This window comes from Marmota flaviventris, chromosome X (genome assembly GCF_047511675.1).
Source record: "Marmota flaviventris isolate mMarFla1 chromosome X, mMarFla1.hap1, whole genome shotgun sequence".
Classification (NCBI taxonomy): domain Eukaryota; kingdom Metazoa; phylum Chordata; class Mammalia; order Rodentia; family Sciuridae; genus Marmota; species Marmota flaviventris.
In genome coordinates this window covers 68,905,872-68,926,442 of record NC_092518.1, presented here as the reverse complement: position 1 = coordinate 68,926,442, position 20,571 = coordinate 68,905,872, and the positions used below count along the sequence as shown (strand labels likewise).

Below are 20,571 nucleotides of genomic sequence, written 5' to 3'. Positions count from 1 at the left end.
ACAGGACTGCACCACTGCACCTGGCTTATTTTCTTGATTATATAGCAGTTGGCTGTGGCATTATGGATTGTTCCTTGAGTTAAATAGTATTTGTAGAATGAAAATATATTGATTTGTATGTACACATACAAACACGCTCCTCTTATGTCACATGCCTGGAGTGTAAAGGGTGTAAATAGTTTTCTGATTTATTTTCTTTGAAACACTATTTGAATGCTGTATAGACTTAAGATACCAGGTCAGAAAATGGACTGACAAATAATATGCTTACTGTTGGAAAGAAACTTCACTGCTAGGGATGAAAAAATAGCTATAATATATTAAAAAAAACTTGATGTATATCATTTGAAAGTCATGGAGTTTTACTTTTTCATTTATATCATTTGATGAACTATAACTTACAAAACTAAAAAAAAATAATGTATCTATTTTATATACTAGAGGTTCACTTGCAAAGTAAGTATAATTTAAACAGTTTATAATTATAATTGCAAATAATAACACCTAAAAATATGTTCTTTTTTAGGTCTTTGATGATGGTAGATATGTTTACCTTGTTACGGATTTGATGAAAGGAGGAGAACTACTGGACCGTATTCTCAAGCAAAAATGTTTCTCAGAACAGGAAGCTAGTGATGTACTGTATGTAATAACTAAGACAGTTGATTATCTTCATTGTCAAGGAGTAAGTTATAGTCTTCCATATAATTATGGGACCTATATCGTCATGAAATTATATTAGGAGTTGATGCCACCTAAAATGAATTGCTTTTTCTGCCACTTGTATATTTAATAAAGAATATCTTAATAAAACTCATAATGTAGTAAAGGTTATGAATTTAAGAAATTGGCTAGTGCTTTATTAATTTTCTTCTGTCTCTTGGCCTTGATTTAATAGCGTATTAGTTTTGAACATGGTTTGAACTATACAGATATGCCTAATCTTGCCTTTAAAATTATTAAACCTAATCAAACTTAAAAGTGAAACAATTATTGAAGGACATATTGTAACAATTGTTGAAATTATACCTGACATGTGAAGTTCTTGCAGTTCTCCTGTGTGCCTTATTATCACTCTCCCAAATATAGTAAGAAATTTAGATTCCAAACATTTGAAATATTAATATATTTGTGATGGAGAGGCAGGCAAACTTGTTATTTTGCCTCCTGTCTTTTTGTTTGTTTTTGTTTTCAGCACTGGGAGTTAGCCCCAGGGCCTCACATATACTAGTAAATCTTATTAAAGGAGTAGAGTAGAGTAGAGAACGATGATCATTTCATCTTTGGTTTATTATTTTATACTCTTTCAGTTTTTTACATCAATAAAATAAATTAATAAGAAACACATATTGAACCTTTCTACATACTAGGCATTATAAACTATATTACAGATTCAAATAGGAGTAAAACTTGGTCCTTGTCCTTAAAGAACTTTCAGTTTTATAAACTGCTGATTAAAGGTAAGACTAAATTAGGGGCCAGGGTTGTGGCTCACTGGTAGAGTGCTTGCCTAGCAGGCATGGGGCATTGGGTTCAATCCGCAGCACCACATAAAAATAGGTATTATGTCCATCTACAACTAAAAAAAAACTTAAAAGTAAGACTAAATTAAATGAAGTGGATAGTAATAGCAGGAAAGTCATCACATAGGTAATTTCAGAATTTTTTCCAGTTCTGCATTTCATTTGGTTCTTCTTCATTGTTTCTGTTTTTTTCCTGAGACTTCTCATTTTTCTGCTAAAAATTCATACATTATAGACCTGTTTTGTTTTACTTCATTGAGAAGAGTTATAATTGTCACTTGCAAGTCCCAATCTGCTCCATTTTGGTTCATCTCAGAGTTAGAATTGATTTTCTTTTTTCTTGGGACTGTATTATGTTTTCCTTGTTCTTGTGATAATTTTTAATTTTATCCTATTCTGATACTGTTATTGATATATTTGTATTCTTTTATTTTTCTCTAGTTGTTATTTTCTTTGTTTCAGTTGGTAATTTTCTCTGTTGCTCCTGAACTAAAAATTCCTATTTGGAGGGCAGCAGCTCTGGTCTCTTCCTATCTTTTGTCTTTATAGGAACTACTTTAACCATCTTCTGTACTTTTGGGAGTGGTTTACCAGGGAATAAACTCAGGGGCACTCCACCACTGAGCTACATCCCTAGCCCTACTTGTACTTTATTTAGAGACAGGGTCTCACTGGTTGGTTAGTGCCTCATTTTTGCTGAGGCTGGCTTTGATCCTTCTGTCTCAGCCTCCCCGAGCTTCTGGGATTATAGGCATGTGCCACCATGCCTGGCTGTTTTACAAATTTTTGATTCAGGAGTCTGTTCAGGCTTTCACTTATATATAGTATTTCCTGAGTCAGCATTAATAGTTCCCCAGAATCTATTTTCTTTTTCTTCAAGCCAGAAATACTGCAGAATTTTCCATACATGTTTTTATCACCACTGTGTATTGTAGGGATTGCACACAACCCTGGGCTAAAAGTCACAGTTACCGGAACCTACTCATGTAGATCACTGTATTTCTTCTTTGTACCAAATGTGTGTTTTCTACCAGATTCTTTCTACTTCTATTCACACAGCACCTTCATATAGTTTAGTTTTTATATTATATCCAGCTTTTAAGTTGTTTACTGTGTGTAGGGGCATGTTTGGTAAGGTCTTAGTCCATAATATCCAAAAGTGGAACTAAGAGTTGAAATTGGAAAAGGTTAACAACACTGGTGGCTTGAGTGGAAACCGGAGTGTACATCTGATAGAGATAATTTTCTGTGTATACTTTAGACCATATATCAGAGAAATACTCATTTTCAATATGTAATAATTAGGAGTTTCTTTTCTGGGAAACATTGAAATGTTTTGTTTGGCAAATATTTAGCTAGCTATATAAATGTAATGCTTCTTTTCCTTTATTTTCAAGGTTGTTCATCGTGACCTTAAACCTAGTAATATTTTATACATGGATGAATCAGCGGATGCAGATTCAATTAGGATCTGTGATTTTGGGTTTGCAAAACAGCTTCGAGGAGAAAATGGACTTCTCTTAACTCCCTGCTACACTGCAAACTTTGTAGCACCTGAGGTATTTAAATACTTCTGTGTTTACCTTTCATTAACATAACAATGCCATGTATATGTTAAGGCAGGCAGGTAAAAGCTGAGTTATCTTGTCCTTCCCAGCTGTAAACTCTTTCAATTAGTGAATTGCAGTAATACCTAAGGTAAATATTCAGACTAATAATGAGCATCTTAAACCAATCTGAATATCATAATCAGACTGTTCTGTCAGGCTTTATACTAGTTTTAGAATCGTATCATTTTTAGAACTGGGCGACAGGGTAAAGACAGGCCACAGCCTCAACATATTACATATTCTAAATGAGGAGACTGAGGCTCAAAGTACTTAAATGATTTTTCAAAACCTAACAATGGCTTAGCAACAAAATCAGTTTGTGCTGAACATGCAGTTATTTATATTAGTTAGCATTATGTATAATATATAAGATCAGTGGTATCCCCAATTTTCTTTAGGATCTTCTAACTGCCAGAGAAAATAACCCCACAGGAATGTTTATAAACAGGGCATTGTTTATTTTACAGTGGTAAATGCATTTAGATGTAGATATCAGGGGGAAGAAATAGAAGAGGTCAGACTGGCTTAGTAGAGGAGCAAATTTCATATATAGAAAGCTCTAACTATTCCAACCATGGGATAGAGACTATGATACTAGCACCTCCCACAGCAGTGAAAGTAAGTTTGGTGAAAAATGAGTTAGGGATGGCATTGGCTACAAAAGTTTCTATATAAGTTTGTTTGTAAATTAGGAATTGTTCTTACATATATGGATATTGATAATTGGTATAAATCATTGTATGTTTAATATAAATCAAAATACCATTTCAAGTTTGAAAATTTGAATTTTCAAATCAGGAAAAATCGGACAATAATTTAAAGATGAAGTAATATCTCATAGGCATATTTTATGATTTTATTTTTATAAATGGCAGCCCTTTCAAGCTATATTAATGTAATATATATTTAAAGTAGCTTGGAAAAATATTTTTCTAATAATCAAACTAGAAATATAGAAATATAACTTTCTGATAATGAAAAGTTCTTATTTTAAAATTTTATGAATCTTTTTTAAGATATTATTTATTTACACTAGGATTGAACCCAGGTCCCTGCTAGGCAAGTGCTCTACTGCTGAGCTACAGACCAGCCTTTGTTTTAAGATTTTGATATTAAAAACAGGCATGATACTGTTTTATGGGCCTTTTATGATTTGAGATTATTTCATCATAGTTTGTATGGAGTCCTGGTTTACTAAGAGAACAACTTATTTTTATAGCTTTAGCCTTATTATAGAGAGAGAACATTCATTCACCATTTAGGATATGCATCACTTCAATCAGCCTCTTAAGGTTTACTTCATAGATGTGCTTTACTACATAACTGTGTCCCAAAAGTTAATATATCTCCAATTTTTTATTACTTTATGAAGGAAAAATTATGATGTCATATTATTAAACTTGTATTTAATGCCTACTAAGGTCTAAATGTTCAAGATTGAATGGAGCTTATGACAGATCTGAGGAATGTTGTGTCTGCAGCTTCTGATAAAGTAATATTGAAGTTACCCTGCTTTGCACTGGCTCTGGCATATGTTTTGATCCAAATGTGAATTAATTTAAACTTTAGAGCAAAGGGAATGACAATATCTGTATATTTTACTTTTTGCTAACTTAAGAAGCCAAATTTCAGATAAAGTTATGGCAGTGACTACTTGAATTGTGATTTCCTTCTCCTCTGTCTTTAATTTAATGCAAGTAAAAACATGTGTGACAAAGCCTCTGTACTGTATCTTTATTCATCACATCTCCCTACTATGTTTCTTTTGTAATTGAATGTTCTCACTATTGTAGGACATTTGAGACTAGATCTAGAACAAAAGTGAATTGCTTCTTCTTTACCCATACAGTATGTGTTTTAAGAATCAGGTTTTCATGGTCAGCCCTATTTAAGCAGGGTTACACCTCCTGCACACTTTCTCATAACTAGGAAGATTATAAAAGTATGGGTTGTTTTGTTTTGTTTGAGAAAAAGACTCACTGTATTGCCCAGACTAGCCTCAGACTTCTGGGCTCAAGCAATCATTCTGCCTCAGCCTCCTGAGTAGATGGCACTACAGGTGCATGCCACAGAATCTGGCAAGGATATAGAAATATGAAATACCAATAGCTAATTTGTTGTTTAACCCTCACCTACCCAGCTTAAACAATGGCCCTCAAGTGTGGCTATGCAATGGATAATCAGGGAAGCTTTCAAAGCTTCTTAAGGCAACCAGAGAAAATATGGGATTCTCACAACTATAAGAGGTAATGAAAAAAAAAAAAAAGAGCTAGCAGTAAAGGTTTATGTTTTACTAGAGCATACCAACTTAAGTTTACTCTGATATGAGTAGTTTATCTATAGTGGTATTTGTTAAGGCCACTGTATTCTCTACTTCTATTATTTACTTAAGGCAAATAGATCTCTCTCTTTTTCTTCTCCCATCTCCCTCCCTATCTCTGTCCCTCTGTGTATATGTGTTTTAATATTTTGGGATACCTTCTTTAGCTTCTCACTATTGCACATGTATTCTTTGAATAAGAAAATTCATTATATCTCATTTTAAATCAGTAACATACTCATTATTCATGCCTGCCATTTGGTAAAACCAAACATTAATAGTTTTAGCCTTTTGTAGGTGAAAAGTCCATTCTAGTGTTGATGTAGTCCTCAGGGTTAATGCATCAATAATGTTTCTGTGTCTAGAGGCTTTAGCAGTAGGCTTATTTTCTAAAAAAAATACAAAAGGCTTCATTTCATATCTTTATTTTTCTAACAAACTATTAACTTCATAGAGAAATCCCACATGAATATTAAGATATTATTTGATTTTTGTTAATACTGTCCCAGTGAGCAAAAACGTTCTGTAAATTATTGTATGCAAAATTAAAAAAAGCTATTCAACATATATCAAATGTGTATTTGTAGTCTAGAAATACACTGCTGATCTCAATAAATCAGCCTTGTATGTAAAATATACATTTATCCATCATATGTAAGAAAAAAAATATTATCCTACCATATCTTGTGTACTAAAGAGGCAGTTATGATAGATATTAAAAGCACATATTCTAGAGTAAGAATGCCTGCTCTACTATTGCCTAGCTTTGTGATGCTGGACAATTTACCTAACATCTGTCTCTTTCCTCATCTTCAAAATTGGAATGATAATACCTTTGGCATAGAGTCAGCATCAGAATTAAAAGTCTTAGTACTCTTATAATATAAACTCTCTGTACCTATCAGTCTTAAATTTAGGTGTCTGTATATCTCAGGTCCTGTGTGGAGGGGTGAAAGCTCATTAAAGTCAAGGTTGTTTTTTGGTATGGCCCATGACTAAAGTAATTTATAATGCCATTTTTTTCACTTCTTGCTAATTGCAGAAGAATACTTATTACTACTTAAGTATATAAACTGATTTACACTTCAATATTGTGAGCGTTTGTGGGACTATTAGAAGCAAAACAACTTTGTTTTGGATGGGAAAATTGAGTTTGTACTAAGTAATACCACATAATGAATATTTCTTTCTTAGGTTCTTATGCAGCAGGGATATGATGCTGCTTGTGATATTTGGAGTTTAGGAGTCCTTTTTTACACGATGTTGGCTGGGTAAGAAACTGATATACTCATGTTATTGTTTAAATCTCACCTATATATCTTTATCTTACAAAGAGAATAGAAAAAAATAACCTGAAGAAAAATCTTCCTAACATTTCAAAAGATTAAAACCGCAACATACTGTATATGAGGTACTGTTGAGTTATAGTAATTAGAAAAGGGATTTTAAGTGAAACAAAAATTTTAAGAATAAAGTGTACATTTATATTTTAATTGTTTACATAGAGCATATTACTTTTTAATGTTTTTACCTGATCATAAGATAATTGTATTTCAATAGGAACTTGCCCATTGAACTTATTGATGTTCATTTTTTAGGTACTTGAATTCTAGTTTTCCTGGCAATATATATTTAATAAAATTATACTTTATTTTATTCATTTATTTATATGCAGTGCTGAGAATCAAACCCAGTGACTCACACATGCTAGGCAAGAGCTCTACCACTGAGGCACAACCCCAGTCCTAATGTTTAATTTTTTAAGTGGTACAAAAACATGCAAATTTTACATATAAAAATGTAAAACAATTGCTTTGAAATTTCAGTTGGCATAGTGATAATTGCATATGTCATTGAATTTCATATAATTTTTAGATCTTACAAGTTTATGCAGAATATTCAGTTATAAACTACAATAAATGCTCAAATTAAATTAAAGGTAGCTAACGTTTTCATATCAAATGCAGTCAACATTATTGGTTTTTAAACCATAGGATACTATTTGAAACTTGCTGCTTTCAAATATTTACATCATGACTAAACAAGAAATTATGGTTTATATGTGTATTTAGTATTTTCTTAATTTAATTATTATATGAGGTAATTCAGACAGTACAGTCCATGCATTTGTAACTATGGATCAGATTTCCAAGTCCAAAATTTGAATAGCATTTCAGTTCCACCTGTTAAAATGGCACAAATATGATTAACTTTTTCATTCTGATTAAGTTTTAAAAACAACTTTAACTTGACATTTTTTATCTTCCCATCCATGAGTAATTTGATCTACATAATAATTTTAATGTCTCCAGATTTTAATTATATTGATATAAATATTTAACCTTTTTTATATACAGTCATTAAAAGTATTATGGACCTATTCCACTAATAATGTTGATAAAAGTAAAATATTAATGAAAAATTCAACTAACACAGTAAAAACATTTTAAATATACATCAATAACGTTTCCCTAAGAGTAAATATATTTGTTTGCTTACTTAACCTAAGAGAATACAAAATGTGTGTTTTATTGTGGTCTGGTTCTAAAACTAACTTTACTTGAAAGCCACTCTTATTTTCTTTTACATTGATTAATGGACCAAAGACAAAAGGAAAAAATGATATAGGCAAGATTCTTAATTTTATTAAATACTTTATTAGGATTAGAATTCATTATTTGAAGTATACAATTGATATTAACATTGAAAGAATTAGATGATTGTAATTTTCTATAATAAATATTTACATATAATTATATATTCATGTCCTTCATTATATTTATTATGCATGCTTGACTTTTATGTCTATTTAAATTATTTTATCAATAGCTACACTCCATTTGCTAATGGCCCCAATGATACTCCTGAAGAGATACTGCTTCGTATAGGCAATGGCAAGTTCTCTTTGAGTGGTGGAAACTGGGATAATATTTCAGATGGAGCAAAGGTATAAATTAAAAATGTATTATTTTGTTACATTTGCTAAAATCTCTAAGTTTTATCCTAATGTTTATTTGCAGAGTATCTGACATGTCATGTATTTCTTTATTATTAACATATTGTATCAATTAATGGGTGTCATTGTGACATTTCTGTACATGCATGTACATACCTCAATCAAGTCCACCCTACTTTCTACATTCTTTCCCCATCCCTTTTCACTCCCTTTTGCATGGGCCCCTTCCCATTCACTAATGTCCCTCTTCTATTTTCATATCATCTTTTTTTCCTTCCTCTAGCTTCCACATTTGAGAGAGAATATGTAATATTTGTCTTTCAGAGTCTGATGTATTTCATTTAACATGACATCTTCCAGTTCCATTCATCTTTCTTCACATAAGTTCAGTGTTTTTAGGGCTAAATAATACTTCATTATGTACATATATCACATTTTTTATTCAGTCATTTGTTGATGGGCACCTAGAATGATTCCATATCTTGGCTATTGTGAATAATGTCATAATAAATGTGGACATGTACATAACTCTTTTGAATGCTGACTTTATTTTCTTTGGGTATATACTTGGGAGTAGTATAGCTGAATCAGGTGGTAATTGTATTTTTAGTTTTTAAGAAACTTCCATAGTGTTTTGTATAATGGCTTTACTGATTAACTTTCCCTCCAAGGTGAATAAAGATTCCTTTTTCTCCACATCATAACCAGTATTTATTTGTTTATTTATATATTTATTACTAATAGCCATTCTGATTGGAGAGAAATGGAAAGTCAGTGCATTTTGAACTGCATTTCCCTGATGGCTAAAGATGTTGAGCATAAGCATTTTTTTCATGTATATATTGGCCATTTGTGCTTTTTGTGTGTGTGTGAAAAGATCTGTTCAGATCATTGACCTATTTACTGATTGAATTATTTGTGCTTGTTGATAGCTTTGAGTTTACCTGTTCCAGATATTAATCCTCTGTCAGATGAACAGCTGGCAAAGATTTTTCTCTCCTCTGTGGGATTTCCCTTCACTCTCTCTTTTGCTATGCAGATGCTTTATAATTTTATGTAATTCCATTTGTCAATTCTTGATTTGTATGCTGGGCTTTTGTAGTACTATGTAGGAAATAATTTTCTGTGCCAGTATCTTGAAGTGTATTGCCTGTTTTTATCCAGTAGTTTCAAAGTTTTAAATCTTTCATTTAGGTCTGTTACCCTTTTACATTTATTTTTATACAGGGTAAGAGGTATGGATCTAATTTTAATCTGCTACATATCGATATCCATTTTTCCCAGAATCATTTGTTGAAAAGGCTGCCTTCTTCAATTTATGTTTGTGACACATTGTCCAGAATCAGTGGGTTTTAGATGTGTGGATTTATTTCTGGGTCTTTAATTCAAGTTCATTGCTCTGTGTGCTTGTTTTTGTTTGTTTGTTTGTTTGTTTGATTGATTTTTAATGCCAATACCATGCTGTTTCTGTTAGTATGGCTCTGTAGTATGTTTTGAAATCAGGTGTTGTGAAACCTCCAATATTGCCCTTTTTGATTAGGATTGCTTTGGAAATTCAGGATGTTTTTCAGTTTCATATAAATTGTAGGATTATTTTTAGTTCTGTGAAGACTGATATTGATATTTTGATGGGGATTGCATTGAATCTGTAGATCACTTTGGGTGATATGGCCAATTTAACAATATTAATTCTCTTAAATATGAACATGGGATATCTTTCTGCTTCTAATGTCTTCTTCATTTTCTTTATTCAGAGTTTTATAATTTTCAATGTGGAGGTCTTTCACATCCTTAGGTTTATTTCTGGATATTTTATTTCATTTGGGGAGGCTATTGTGAATGAGATTGCTTTTCTGATATCTTTCCTAGTGAGTTCATTATTGCTTATATAGAAATGTTACTGATTTTTTTAATTTTTATTTTGTATCCTGCTGCTTTACAAAATGTAGTTCTAAGAGTCTTTTGGTGGAGATCTTATGGTTTTCTTAGAATCATATCATTGGCAAACATGGATAATTTTACTTCCTCCTTTCTTATTTGTATCTAATTTTTCTTTCTTGTCTAATTGCTCTGGCTAAAATTTCTAGTACTTTATAACACAAGAATTGGAAGAATGGATATCCTGTTCTCATTCTTGATCTTTTTTCAGTCTTATTGCTTTATTTTTCTCATGTCACCTATATTTCCATATTGAGATTAATGCATCTTTTGGGATGGCTGTATCTTCCACTTTTATTGAGGATCTACTTTCTCTCTATGGTATGCCCAAAACTCAGTTTATATTTTAATATCCATGCACCTACTGTATGTGATCAAAGTGCTTCATGTTCTCCAGATCAGTCTTTGGAGTGAGCCTGTGTATGTGAGTGAGGACCCACAAAGTGGTTTTAGGGAAGGGACGTCATCAGTTCATCTCCCTCCAGGCCGACAATTGGTATGTCAACATGGCAATGAGGACAAGATCATACACACTCCCTTGGAGCAAATGCAGTATGGAGTAAGCAGCCAACTGTGCTGCAGATGTGTGGACAATTTCAGTTTCTTTACAAGAAAGTACCATATGAGGCTGGGTATGGTGGTTCACACCTTCAATCCCAGCAGTTTGGAAGGTTGAAGCAGGAGGATCACAAGTTCAAAGCCAGCCTCAGCAATGTAGTGAGGCCCTAAGCACCTTAGGGAGACCCTGTCCCATATATATATATATATATATATATATATATATATATATATATATATATATATAAAATTTATATTTATTTATTTATAAATAGTGTAATCATGTGTGTATGTGTGTATATATGTAAATAAAACCATGTTGTTTTTCTTCCTTCTCTAAGTTTATTTATTTTTATTTTTTAATTTGTTCTAATTACTTATACATAACAGTAGAATTCATTTTGATACATTATATACAAATGGAGCACAACTTCTTCCTGTGACTGAACATGGTGCAGAGTCACACCGGTAGTGTAATCATACATGTATATAGAGTAATAATGTCCATCTCATTCCACTGTCCTTCCCATTCCCACACCCTCTCCCCTGCCTTCACTCCCCTCTGCACAATCTAAAGTCCCTTTTCCCCCACCCCCATTATGGATCAGCATCTGCTTATCAGAGAAAACATTTGGCCTTTGGCTTTTGGGGATTGACTTATTTCACTAAGCATAATATTCTCCATTTCCATCTATTTACCAGAAAATGCCACAATTTCGTTCTTCTTTAAGCCTGAGTAAGATGCCATTGTGCATATATACCACAGTTTCTTGATCCATTCATCTATTGAAGGACACCTAGGTTGGTTCCAAAGTTTAGCTATTGTGAATTGAGCTGCTATAAACATTGATGTGGCTGCACCAATGTAGTATGCTGATTTTAAGTTCTTTGGGTATAAACTGAAGAGTGGGATAACTGGGTCAAATGGTGATTCCATTCCAAGTTTTCTGAGGAATCTTCATACTGCTTTCCAGAGTGGTTGCACCAATTTGCAGTCCTACCAGCAATATATGAGTGTACTTTTTTCCCCACATCCTCACCAACTCTTATTTTTGCTTGTATACTTGATATTGCCATTTGACTGGAGTGAGATGAAATCTTAGTTTTGATTTGCATTTTTGTAATAACTAGGTATAATGAATATTTTTTATATGTTTTTTGATAAATTGTAGTTCATCTGCTGTGAAGTGTCTGTTCAGTTCCTTAGCCCATTTATTGATTGGATTGTTTGATTTTTGGTGTTAGTGTTTTCCAGTTTTGTATATATCCTAGAGATTAGTGCTCTATCTGAGGTGCTATACATCAGTGAAAGAAAAATTAAGAAAACTACAATGCCACTGACATTTTTCACAGACCTCTAAAATTTATTACTCACACATATGGTTAAAAATGATGCATCACACCTCTTAAAATGGCTGGCTGGAAAAGAGTATTTTGAATATTTACTAAAGAAGTTTTGAAAATTTAAGGTGATAGTATGCTAATTCCTTGATTTCATCATTATATGATATACTTTTTGCGACATTTATTTTAAAAAGCCGAAATACATTCAAGAGAGAATGTGAACTGTCTCGGGAAATACATTTAGCAGGGTAAAGTAGGAAATATACATCAAGGGAGAATGTTGGCACATTTATGTAGTAAGAAACTTTGGAGGCTAAGCAAGGAGAACACATTTAAGGGAGAATATAAGCTATCTCCAGAGGGAAAGATAACCTACAGTTTTTTTTTTTTTTTTTTGTATATTGATCTTGTATATTGCAGCCTTGCTAATATCATTTATTGTAGTAGCTTTTATATAGATTGTATCAGTTTTATCTTTATTTATCCTATTGGCATGTATTAATTATACAAAATAGTGAACATCATTGTGGCATATTTGTAGCATCATTCTTTCTATGTAGATGACATTATTTCTGATAAAGGTAGTTTTGTTTCTTTACAATATGGATATCTTTTCTTTATGTGAATGACTAGAACTTCCAGTGTGGTGTAAAAGTGGAGAGTGAGGGCATTCTTCTTTTATTCCTGATCTTAGAGAAAGCATTCATTTTTAACTATTAAGGATAGTGTTAGGTGTATATTCTACATAGGTACTTTTACTTAAGTGGAATAAGTTTTTTCCTGTTCATTCATGGTTTAAAGAAAATTTTATTAGAGATGGATGTTAGATTTCATCAGTCTTTCTGTGTCTAATTACTTATACATAACATGGATTTTCTTTCGATTACATTGGCATACATTTTAATTATGTTGCTTTTCAAATGTTAAAAAAACCTCGTTTCCCAACCAGGATAAACTTGATCATGAGTTAGACCTTATGTATAGCTGAGTTTTGTTTGCTGATTTTATTTACAGTTTTAATATCTATATTCATGATATTGATCTGTTGTTTCTTGTAATATCTGTCTGATATTGTTATCAGGGTAATATTGGTCTCATTATATGAGATTGGAAGTATTTCCTCCTATTTAAATTTCTGGAACACTTATTTAGAACTGGAATTACTTACTCTTAAATGTTTTTTATAAGTCACCACTGAAGCAATCTGGGACTAAAGTTTTTCTTGTTGTTAAGTCTTTAGCTTCACATTCATTTTCTCAAACAGGTATGGCTATTTAGATTATCTGTTTCTTTTTGTCAATGGACATTGACATTCAAGGAATTTACTCAGTGTTGGATATATTGTCATAAAGTTTCTCATATTTCTTTACTTTTGTGTTCGTATCTACAGACTCCATAGTTATGTTTACTTTTTCATCTATAATTATGGGTTTGTCTATTTGTCTCTGTAGTTTTAATGTTTTTTTTTTGCTTCATGTAAATTTTAAAGCTATATTTTTACATAAATAAATATTTATAAGTTTTCTTCCTCTCATCTCTCTCATGAAGATAGATGGGGAAACAGATAGGAGGACAGGGAGAGAAAGGGTAGGCAAATGCAGTTGACCAAATTATGTTATGTGCATGTAAGTATATGTAACAATAAATCCCACTATTATGTATAATTATAAAGCACCAATAAAACTAAGTTTGTCCTCTTGATTAATTGTCCCCTCTATCATTATGAAATGGCCTTCTTTATCCCTGGTAATATTTGCCTTTGTTTTTGAAAACCATGTTCCTTTACCCTATATGTGTTCTTCCCTCCCCCAATAGCATTTTTATTTTCTATTTTTATAAAGCATACAAATAAATTATGTCCAAAAAAGAAATTGCGTTATTTTTGCAAGATGCATGAACTAAATGAGCATAATGTATATCAATTTTTTCTCTAAATATTTTTCCAGAGTATAAAATATTTTTTTTAATTGACACATTGTACTTGTACAAAATTGCTTTTGTTCAATTTCACTCCAATCCTTTGAGATAGTTCTTCAGTTGTTTCTTCAAACAAATGTTTATTGTAGCAATCTGAATACTTGAGGAATATCCTCTCCAGAACTCCATAATTATCTCTTTCTCTCCTACATTTACTTCTCTCATATCCTGTCCTACTAACTCAGTTTGCCTTAGTCTCTCTTAATTCTCTGTTCTGTCTCCTCAACTCAAACTTACAGGCTCTGACTAGGTTTCCTTACTGCACAGCAATCAAAAAATATTTTCAAGTTGGGGTAAACATAATGCTTATCTGATTTGTTTCTCATCTCTTAGGGATCACTCACCTTCATTGACTATCATCTAATCTGTTTTGTTTCATAAGATTTGTTTGTTGTTTTCTGGAATTGTAGATGGTGGGTAAATCCAGCACATGGTATTTCATGATATTCCATTTTGGCCAGAAGCAGACGTCCTTGGACTATTGAAATTCTATCCTTTTTGGTGCATTGTATTTTACATAGCAGTAGATTTCATATATCAGTTAAAAATCTTAATGTCAGATTTTTTTTTTTTGGTGGGTACTGGAGATTGTACTCAGGGACACTCAACTACTGAGCCACATCCCCAGCCCTGTTTTGTTTTATGTAGAGACAGGGTATCAGTGAGTGCTTAGTTCCTCACCTTTGCTGAGGCTAGCTCTGATCTCCAGATCCTCCTGTCTCTGCCTCCTGAGTCTCTGAGATTACAGGCGTGCACCATCATGCCCGGCCCATGTCAGATTTTTAACTGATACATGAAAATATAAAGATTTTACATATTAGCAAAATGCTAAGTAATATTTCAATACATCTATACATCCATTTAAATCAGGATAAACGTATCTTTCTCCTTCAACATTTATAAATTTTTTGTGTTGAAAATTTTCAAAATCCTTTCTTCTAGCCTTTTGAAAAATACAGTACCTTATTGTTATCTATAGTCATCCTACTATGCAGTAACACAAGAACTAGCTCCTATATAACTGTAACTTAGCACCCATTGATAAACCTTCACCCATTTCTCCCTTTCATCTGTTCTCCTTGGCCTTTTATTATAACCACCATTTTATCTCTGGACTTCTATGAGATTGACTTTTCTAGATTCCACATATAACGAGTGAGATCATGAGGCACTTGTTCTGTGAATCATTTACTTCACTTAATATAATGATCCTGGCTCTACCCAGTTTGTAACAAATTACAGGATTTTATTCTTTTTCATAGCTGAATAGGGTTCTATTGTGTATATGTACTCATTTTTTTTATCCATTCATTATTGTATAGACAGGTTGTTTCCATTTCTTGGCTGTTTTGAATAGTGCTGCAATGAACATTGGAATGCAGTTATCTCTTTGATATACTGAATTCATTTCCTTTGGATACCTACCAGTAGTGGGAATACTAGATTATATAGTGGTTCTATTTTTAATTTATGATCTCAATTTAGATGTAACTTATTGAAATGATTATCTTTTTTTGCTGGAAGCTTTTAGCGAAGTTTATTGTGACATTGTAACAGTGGTCTGCTTTAAATATAACCCTTGCTGCTCTGTCACGGCAACTTATTTTCTTAAATTTTATTTTAGTTTTTTATTCTGATTTGTTATATATGACAATGAAATGTATTATAATTCATATTACATATATAGAGCACAACTTTTCATATCTCTGGTTGTATACAAATTGTATTCACCCAATTCTTGTCTTCATACATGTACTTTGGATAATAATGTCCATCATATTCCACCATCATTTCTAACCCCATGCCCCCTCCATGTCCCTCCCACCCCTCTGCCCTATCTAGAGTTTGTCTATTCCTCCCATGCTCCCCCTCCCTACCCCACTATGAAACAGCTTGATGCTGGTTGTTTTAATGAATCATAATAATAGCCATCATTTATCAGGTGGTTAGTATGTCCCCGATATCTTTTTTAATATTCTACATATTTATTTATTTATTTACATCTGTTGTTTTCTTAGTAGATTGTCTTGTTTGGTTGTACTAGTCCCTTAAACAGTTCCAGCCAATTATAATCTGGTATTACTACTTAGAGCCTTTAGTTTCTGCTTTTGCCATTGATGAAAGGTTCATTCACAAATGATGGTTTTCTGTATTAGAAAATGCTTGTTAAGGAATTTACTACCTCTTTTTATAAAATATTTTAAGGATATTTTATTTAAAATGTTACATAATTTAGAATATTTAATACTTCATTTTGAGCTGGGGTTGTGTCTCATTGGTAAAGTGCTTGTGATCCCCAGCACCACATAAAAAAAAAAAAAAAAAAAAAAAACAAGTAAACAGAATAAAGGTATTGTGTCCATCTACAACTAATTTTTTTTAAATTTTATTTTACTATTAGGGTATATTAAGTACACAGTATTTTATTATGACAGTTCAAATAAGCATATTTATAATTACTCTGATGTAAAACTCACAATGCTATGATAGCATCTAATTGCTAACATTGGATTTATATTTTGCTTTTTTAGTATGTTGTGCATTAAGCCCCTAGTTAATGAGCAAATTAACTACATTGGACTGCCCCTTCTATTTTGTGTCTAAATACACATACTCTTGTACCATAGGGCCCAGCTTACCAGCCAAGTTCAGTAGCTCCTTTCTCCCCTTGATCATGTAGCTTATTCCAAGATTTTCCATATATATTTTTCATTTTCTTTTAGGATTTGCTTTCCCATATGCTTCATATGGACCCTCATCAGAGATACACTACTGAACAAGTATTAAAGCACTCATGGATAACCCACAGGGATCAGCTGCCGAATGATCAGCCAAATAGAAATGATTCATCACACATTGTTAAGGTAAAATAAACATACTTTTATATGCCTTCTAAAACTTATTACCTAATGAAGCCATTGTATGATATTCACTAATTATAGGTAATTAATTTCTTAATATATCTTTATTTTTTAGAGTTTTTTATTTTTTTTTAATAATAGCAATCATGTACTCTTCTTAACTTTTCTTTGCTACTGGCTTTCTGATGAAAAAATTTTAAAAAAGTCTTAATTACTGATTGCCTTATTTATAAGAGACACTTGATCTAGGAGTGATCTAAATGGTCACATTTCATATGGAAACAAGATTGCTATTAATTCCTATATTATAACCATTTGTTCCAGTTTCTATGTTCATAGACATTGAGCCTAGATATTGCATTTTAGTGTCTTAACAATTTTGCATTAGAAGAATGCTCGTTTAAATGAAAAATATACAAATAATCAGTTATTAATTCACCAAGGCAGAATCAGTGCATAGAATATACTCAGTTATTTTCCTGGGGCAAAATTTTGCTCTAGAAAAATGTAATGGGGAAGTTTGTATTCATTCATTCATTCATTTATTTATTTATTTAATCTGAGATTATTACTCTATTCTAGGAAGAAGTTGTTGCCACATATTCTGCCCTGACTCACAAGACTTTTCAACCAGTCCTAGAGCCTGTAGCTGCTTCAAGCTTAGCTCAGCGACGGAGCATGAAAAAGCGAACATCAACTGGCTTGTAAGATTTGCAGTGTTCCTCAGCTAAACAGGATGAAGAGAAAATTAAACATGTGGCTTTTTGCCTAATCTTATATCAATAGCGTTGTTTTCTGCTATATTACTTGAATATTCTGTTTAGACCCTTTTTTTAAGGGGAGTGAAGTAAAAAAAAAAAAAAAAAACAGGTCCACAATATTCATACTATGTTGTTTGTAGTCATGTCCAAGTGTTTGTATCAGGAAATAATTGTAATCCACAGGTCTTAAAAACTTCTCTGCACATACATGTCTAAAATTCTTTTCAAGTAAAATTATTCTTAGTTTTAGTGGATTCAAATAATAATGGTTTAGAAATCATGCTTTTAGTGTAATGCCAAGCAACGTCAGTATTTTTTTAACATCTGATCTTGAAGGATAGGCTTTTTTTTCTACAAAGAAAAGCAAATGTGTGGAAGTTTGTTGTGCATAACCAAAGGACTCCATTCATTTATGGCTACTAAATTATTGTCATAGTTGTTTGGTGCCAGAGCGAGATGCATTTATCCTAATATATGATATGATTGGTGCCAAAGTTTTTATGGAAGAATTAAATCACCAGTAATGTGTGAGACAGACCTAAATATTTATCCATAAGTGGCCTCATCTAGGAAAGGTTTTCATAAGGTTTCTAACAATTTACAACTAACAGAATTGTTGTACAAATGAAAAAAATATCAAAAGACTTTATACTGGTGTTATAATCTTCCAAATAGGTCATAGTTAGTCCTTTGATAATAAAGTACATGGTGTTAACACTATCTTGGTGTTATGTAACCAGACTTTCAAGTTCACTAATTGGATTTAGTCATCATCTATCCCCTTTATAAATGAAGTACACTGTTATTTTTCTGATTTCTATGTGCTTTGAGCTACAGTGTAGCATACCAATCTACCTTGAATCGTATGATTATATAGTTGAAGTTGTACTGTAGTGGACTTGTGCTCTTAGCACATATGGTATAGTATAATGTATTTCAGTAACTTTAGACAGTGCTATATAATAGTTATGCTTTGAGAAGAAAAACTAACATTTTAAATAGGAGTAATATTAATCATCTACAAAAAGGTTGAGCACATTTAAAAATCATATTTATAAAAGATATCTGGCCAAATTGGTCTTATTAAATTTATGATTCAGAACCACTGTGTTAATATGAATTGTTTTCTCTAAATACTGAAATATTAAAAAAAAATTGTGTTGTTGAATAAAATACCATTACTACTACTACTACTACTACTACTACTACTACTGACAGAAAGAACTCATGAATGTAATTTGCAGGATATCATAGTTTTGTTTAGTGAATATAAGTGAACTACTTGTGTGTGCTAGGTGTACTGTTTGCTGTGTATTTTTTTCTTAATTCAGAGACAGTTGATTGCTGAGTATACAGTTTAGGCTAGAAGACATGTACCTTTGGTAATTAATAAACCAATTATACATCTTATCTTTATAATGTAAGTGATCTATACCATGCACAAAAATCTGTTTCTGGGTGTAATATATAAAAGTATGTGTTCTTATTTTGAGGTGATTTTTGAAACAATTAAAAAACATTAAAAATATCTAATACTACATGGAAATATTACTTAGAAGTGGTTAAATTGGTACTATATTTTATGGCTATTTATGTTCCAATTTGGCTTTTTCATTCTTCATTTTGCTTAATTACATTAAGTGCTTGCATGTAACAGTTTGTGTCCATATATTTATTTTCCTCTTGTCATTATCTTGTTTGTGTTGTTATGCCATCTTCTATATTCTTATCAGAATTGATACATCAAACTCAGAGGTATAATTTCAGTGCTAAACTTTTCAGCACAAATATTATATCCATATATACTTTTCATGTAATAAAATTAAGGGAAGTGAAATTGAAAAATGATCAGAAAATAAACTTCCGGCTTTTTATATTCAATGGTTTTTAAAAGTAGATGGTCAATTTTCAGTTAACATGTTCAAAAAGATCATGTCACACAGTTCCATCATGAAAGGAACACTATAAGAAATAAGCAGTGATCATTATGATTCCTCATCACCCAGTGAGGACTGACAGTCTGAAAGATACAAGTGGATATACCCAATAATTGTAAGACAGTTTTCTGCTGGAATATGTAAACTTGCAAACCTAAGAACTATAGTAGTAAGGACAACTTTATTATAAAGGAAAGCATAAAATGTACCCTCATTTTGTAGGAGGTGCCCAGCTAGGGATGCCTAATTATCTACTTTTTGGCTATAACTCTAACCATAAATTTAGATTTGAATGGAACATTTTTAATGAGACTTCTATAAATGCTTGACCAGCAAAATGATACTGTGGTTTCTAATAGATTCATGAATTATTTTACATTGTTTTTTTCCAGTTAATGGTTATTTATAATATTTAATGATATAACAGTTTGAGCTTTTTCCTGAAAGGGAGACAATATTGAACTTATTTATTATTTTTCTTAAAGGAAAATACCAAATTTGCTCAGTAGATTAACAGTCTTTCATTCTAAGGCACATATTACCAAGAATACACTCAGGAAACCATTTGCAAGAAAATTAGAAGTGTAGCACTGTTGACTGATTTTTGTGGGTAAAACAGTAGTTTCCGTTCTTTTATGAAGATAAAATTTGAGCCTGTTTTTGTTAGATTAGGAATACCTAAACCTTGTTATTGGTAGTTTATTTTCATTGGTTACTAGATATAATAAAACATTTTTGTTGGCTCTTCTGGTTACCTCAAAATGATTTCACGTTAGGCAACCCACA

General features: G+C 31.8%; 1 protein-coding gene across 4 annotated transcripts in view; it reads left to right on the top strand.

The window, feature by feature from the left end:
- The window catches only part of Rps6ka6 (ribosomal protein S6 kinase A6), a 99,446-nt gene extending 80,042 nt beyond the window's left edge, over window positions 1–19,404 (top strand). For all 4 annotated transcript variants that reach the window (XM_071606856.1, XM_027932120.2, XM_071606854.1 and 1 more), the window contains 6 exons: window positions 527–685; window positions 2,921–3,082; window positions 6,648–6,724; window positions 8,283–8,400; window positions 16,950–17,090; window positions 17,670–19,404. In XM_071606856.1, the coding sequence (XP_071462957.1) occupies window positions 527–685; window positions 2,921–3,082; window positions 6,648–6,724; window positions 8,283–8,400; window positions 16,950–17,090; window positions 17,670–17,795 (783 nt within the window). In that variant the 3' untranslated portion in view covers window positions 17,796–19,404. The remainder of the gene's footprint in view (window positions 1–526; window positions 686–2,920; window positions 3,083–6,647; window positions 6,725–8,282; window positions 8,401–16,949; window positions 17,091–17,669) is intronic.
- Window positions 19,405–20,571: the final 1,167 nt, after the last annotated feature.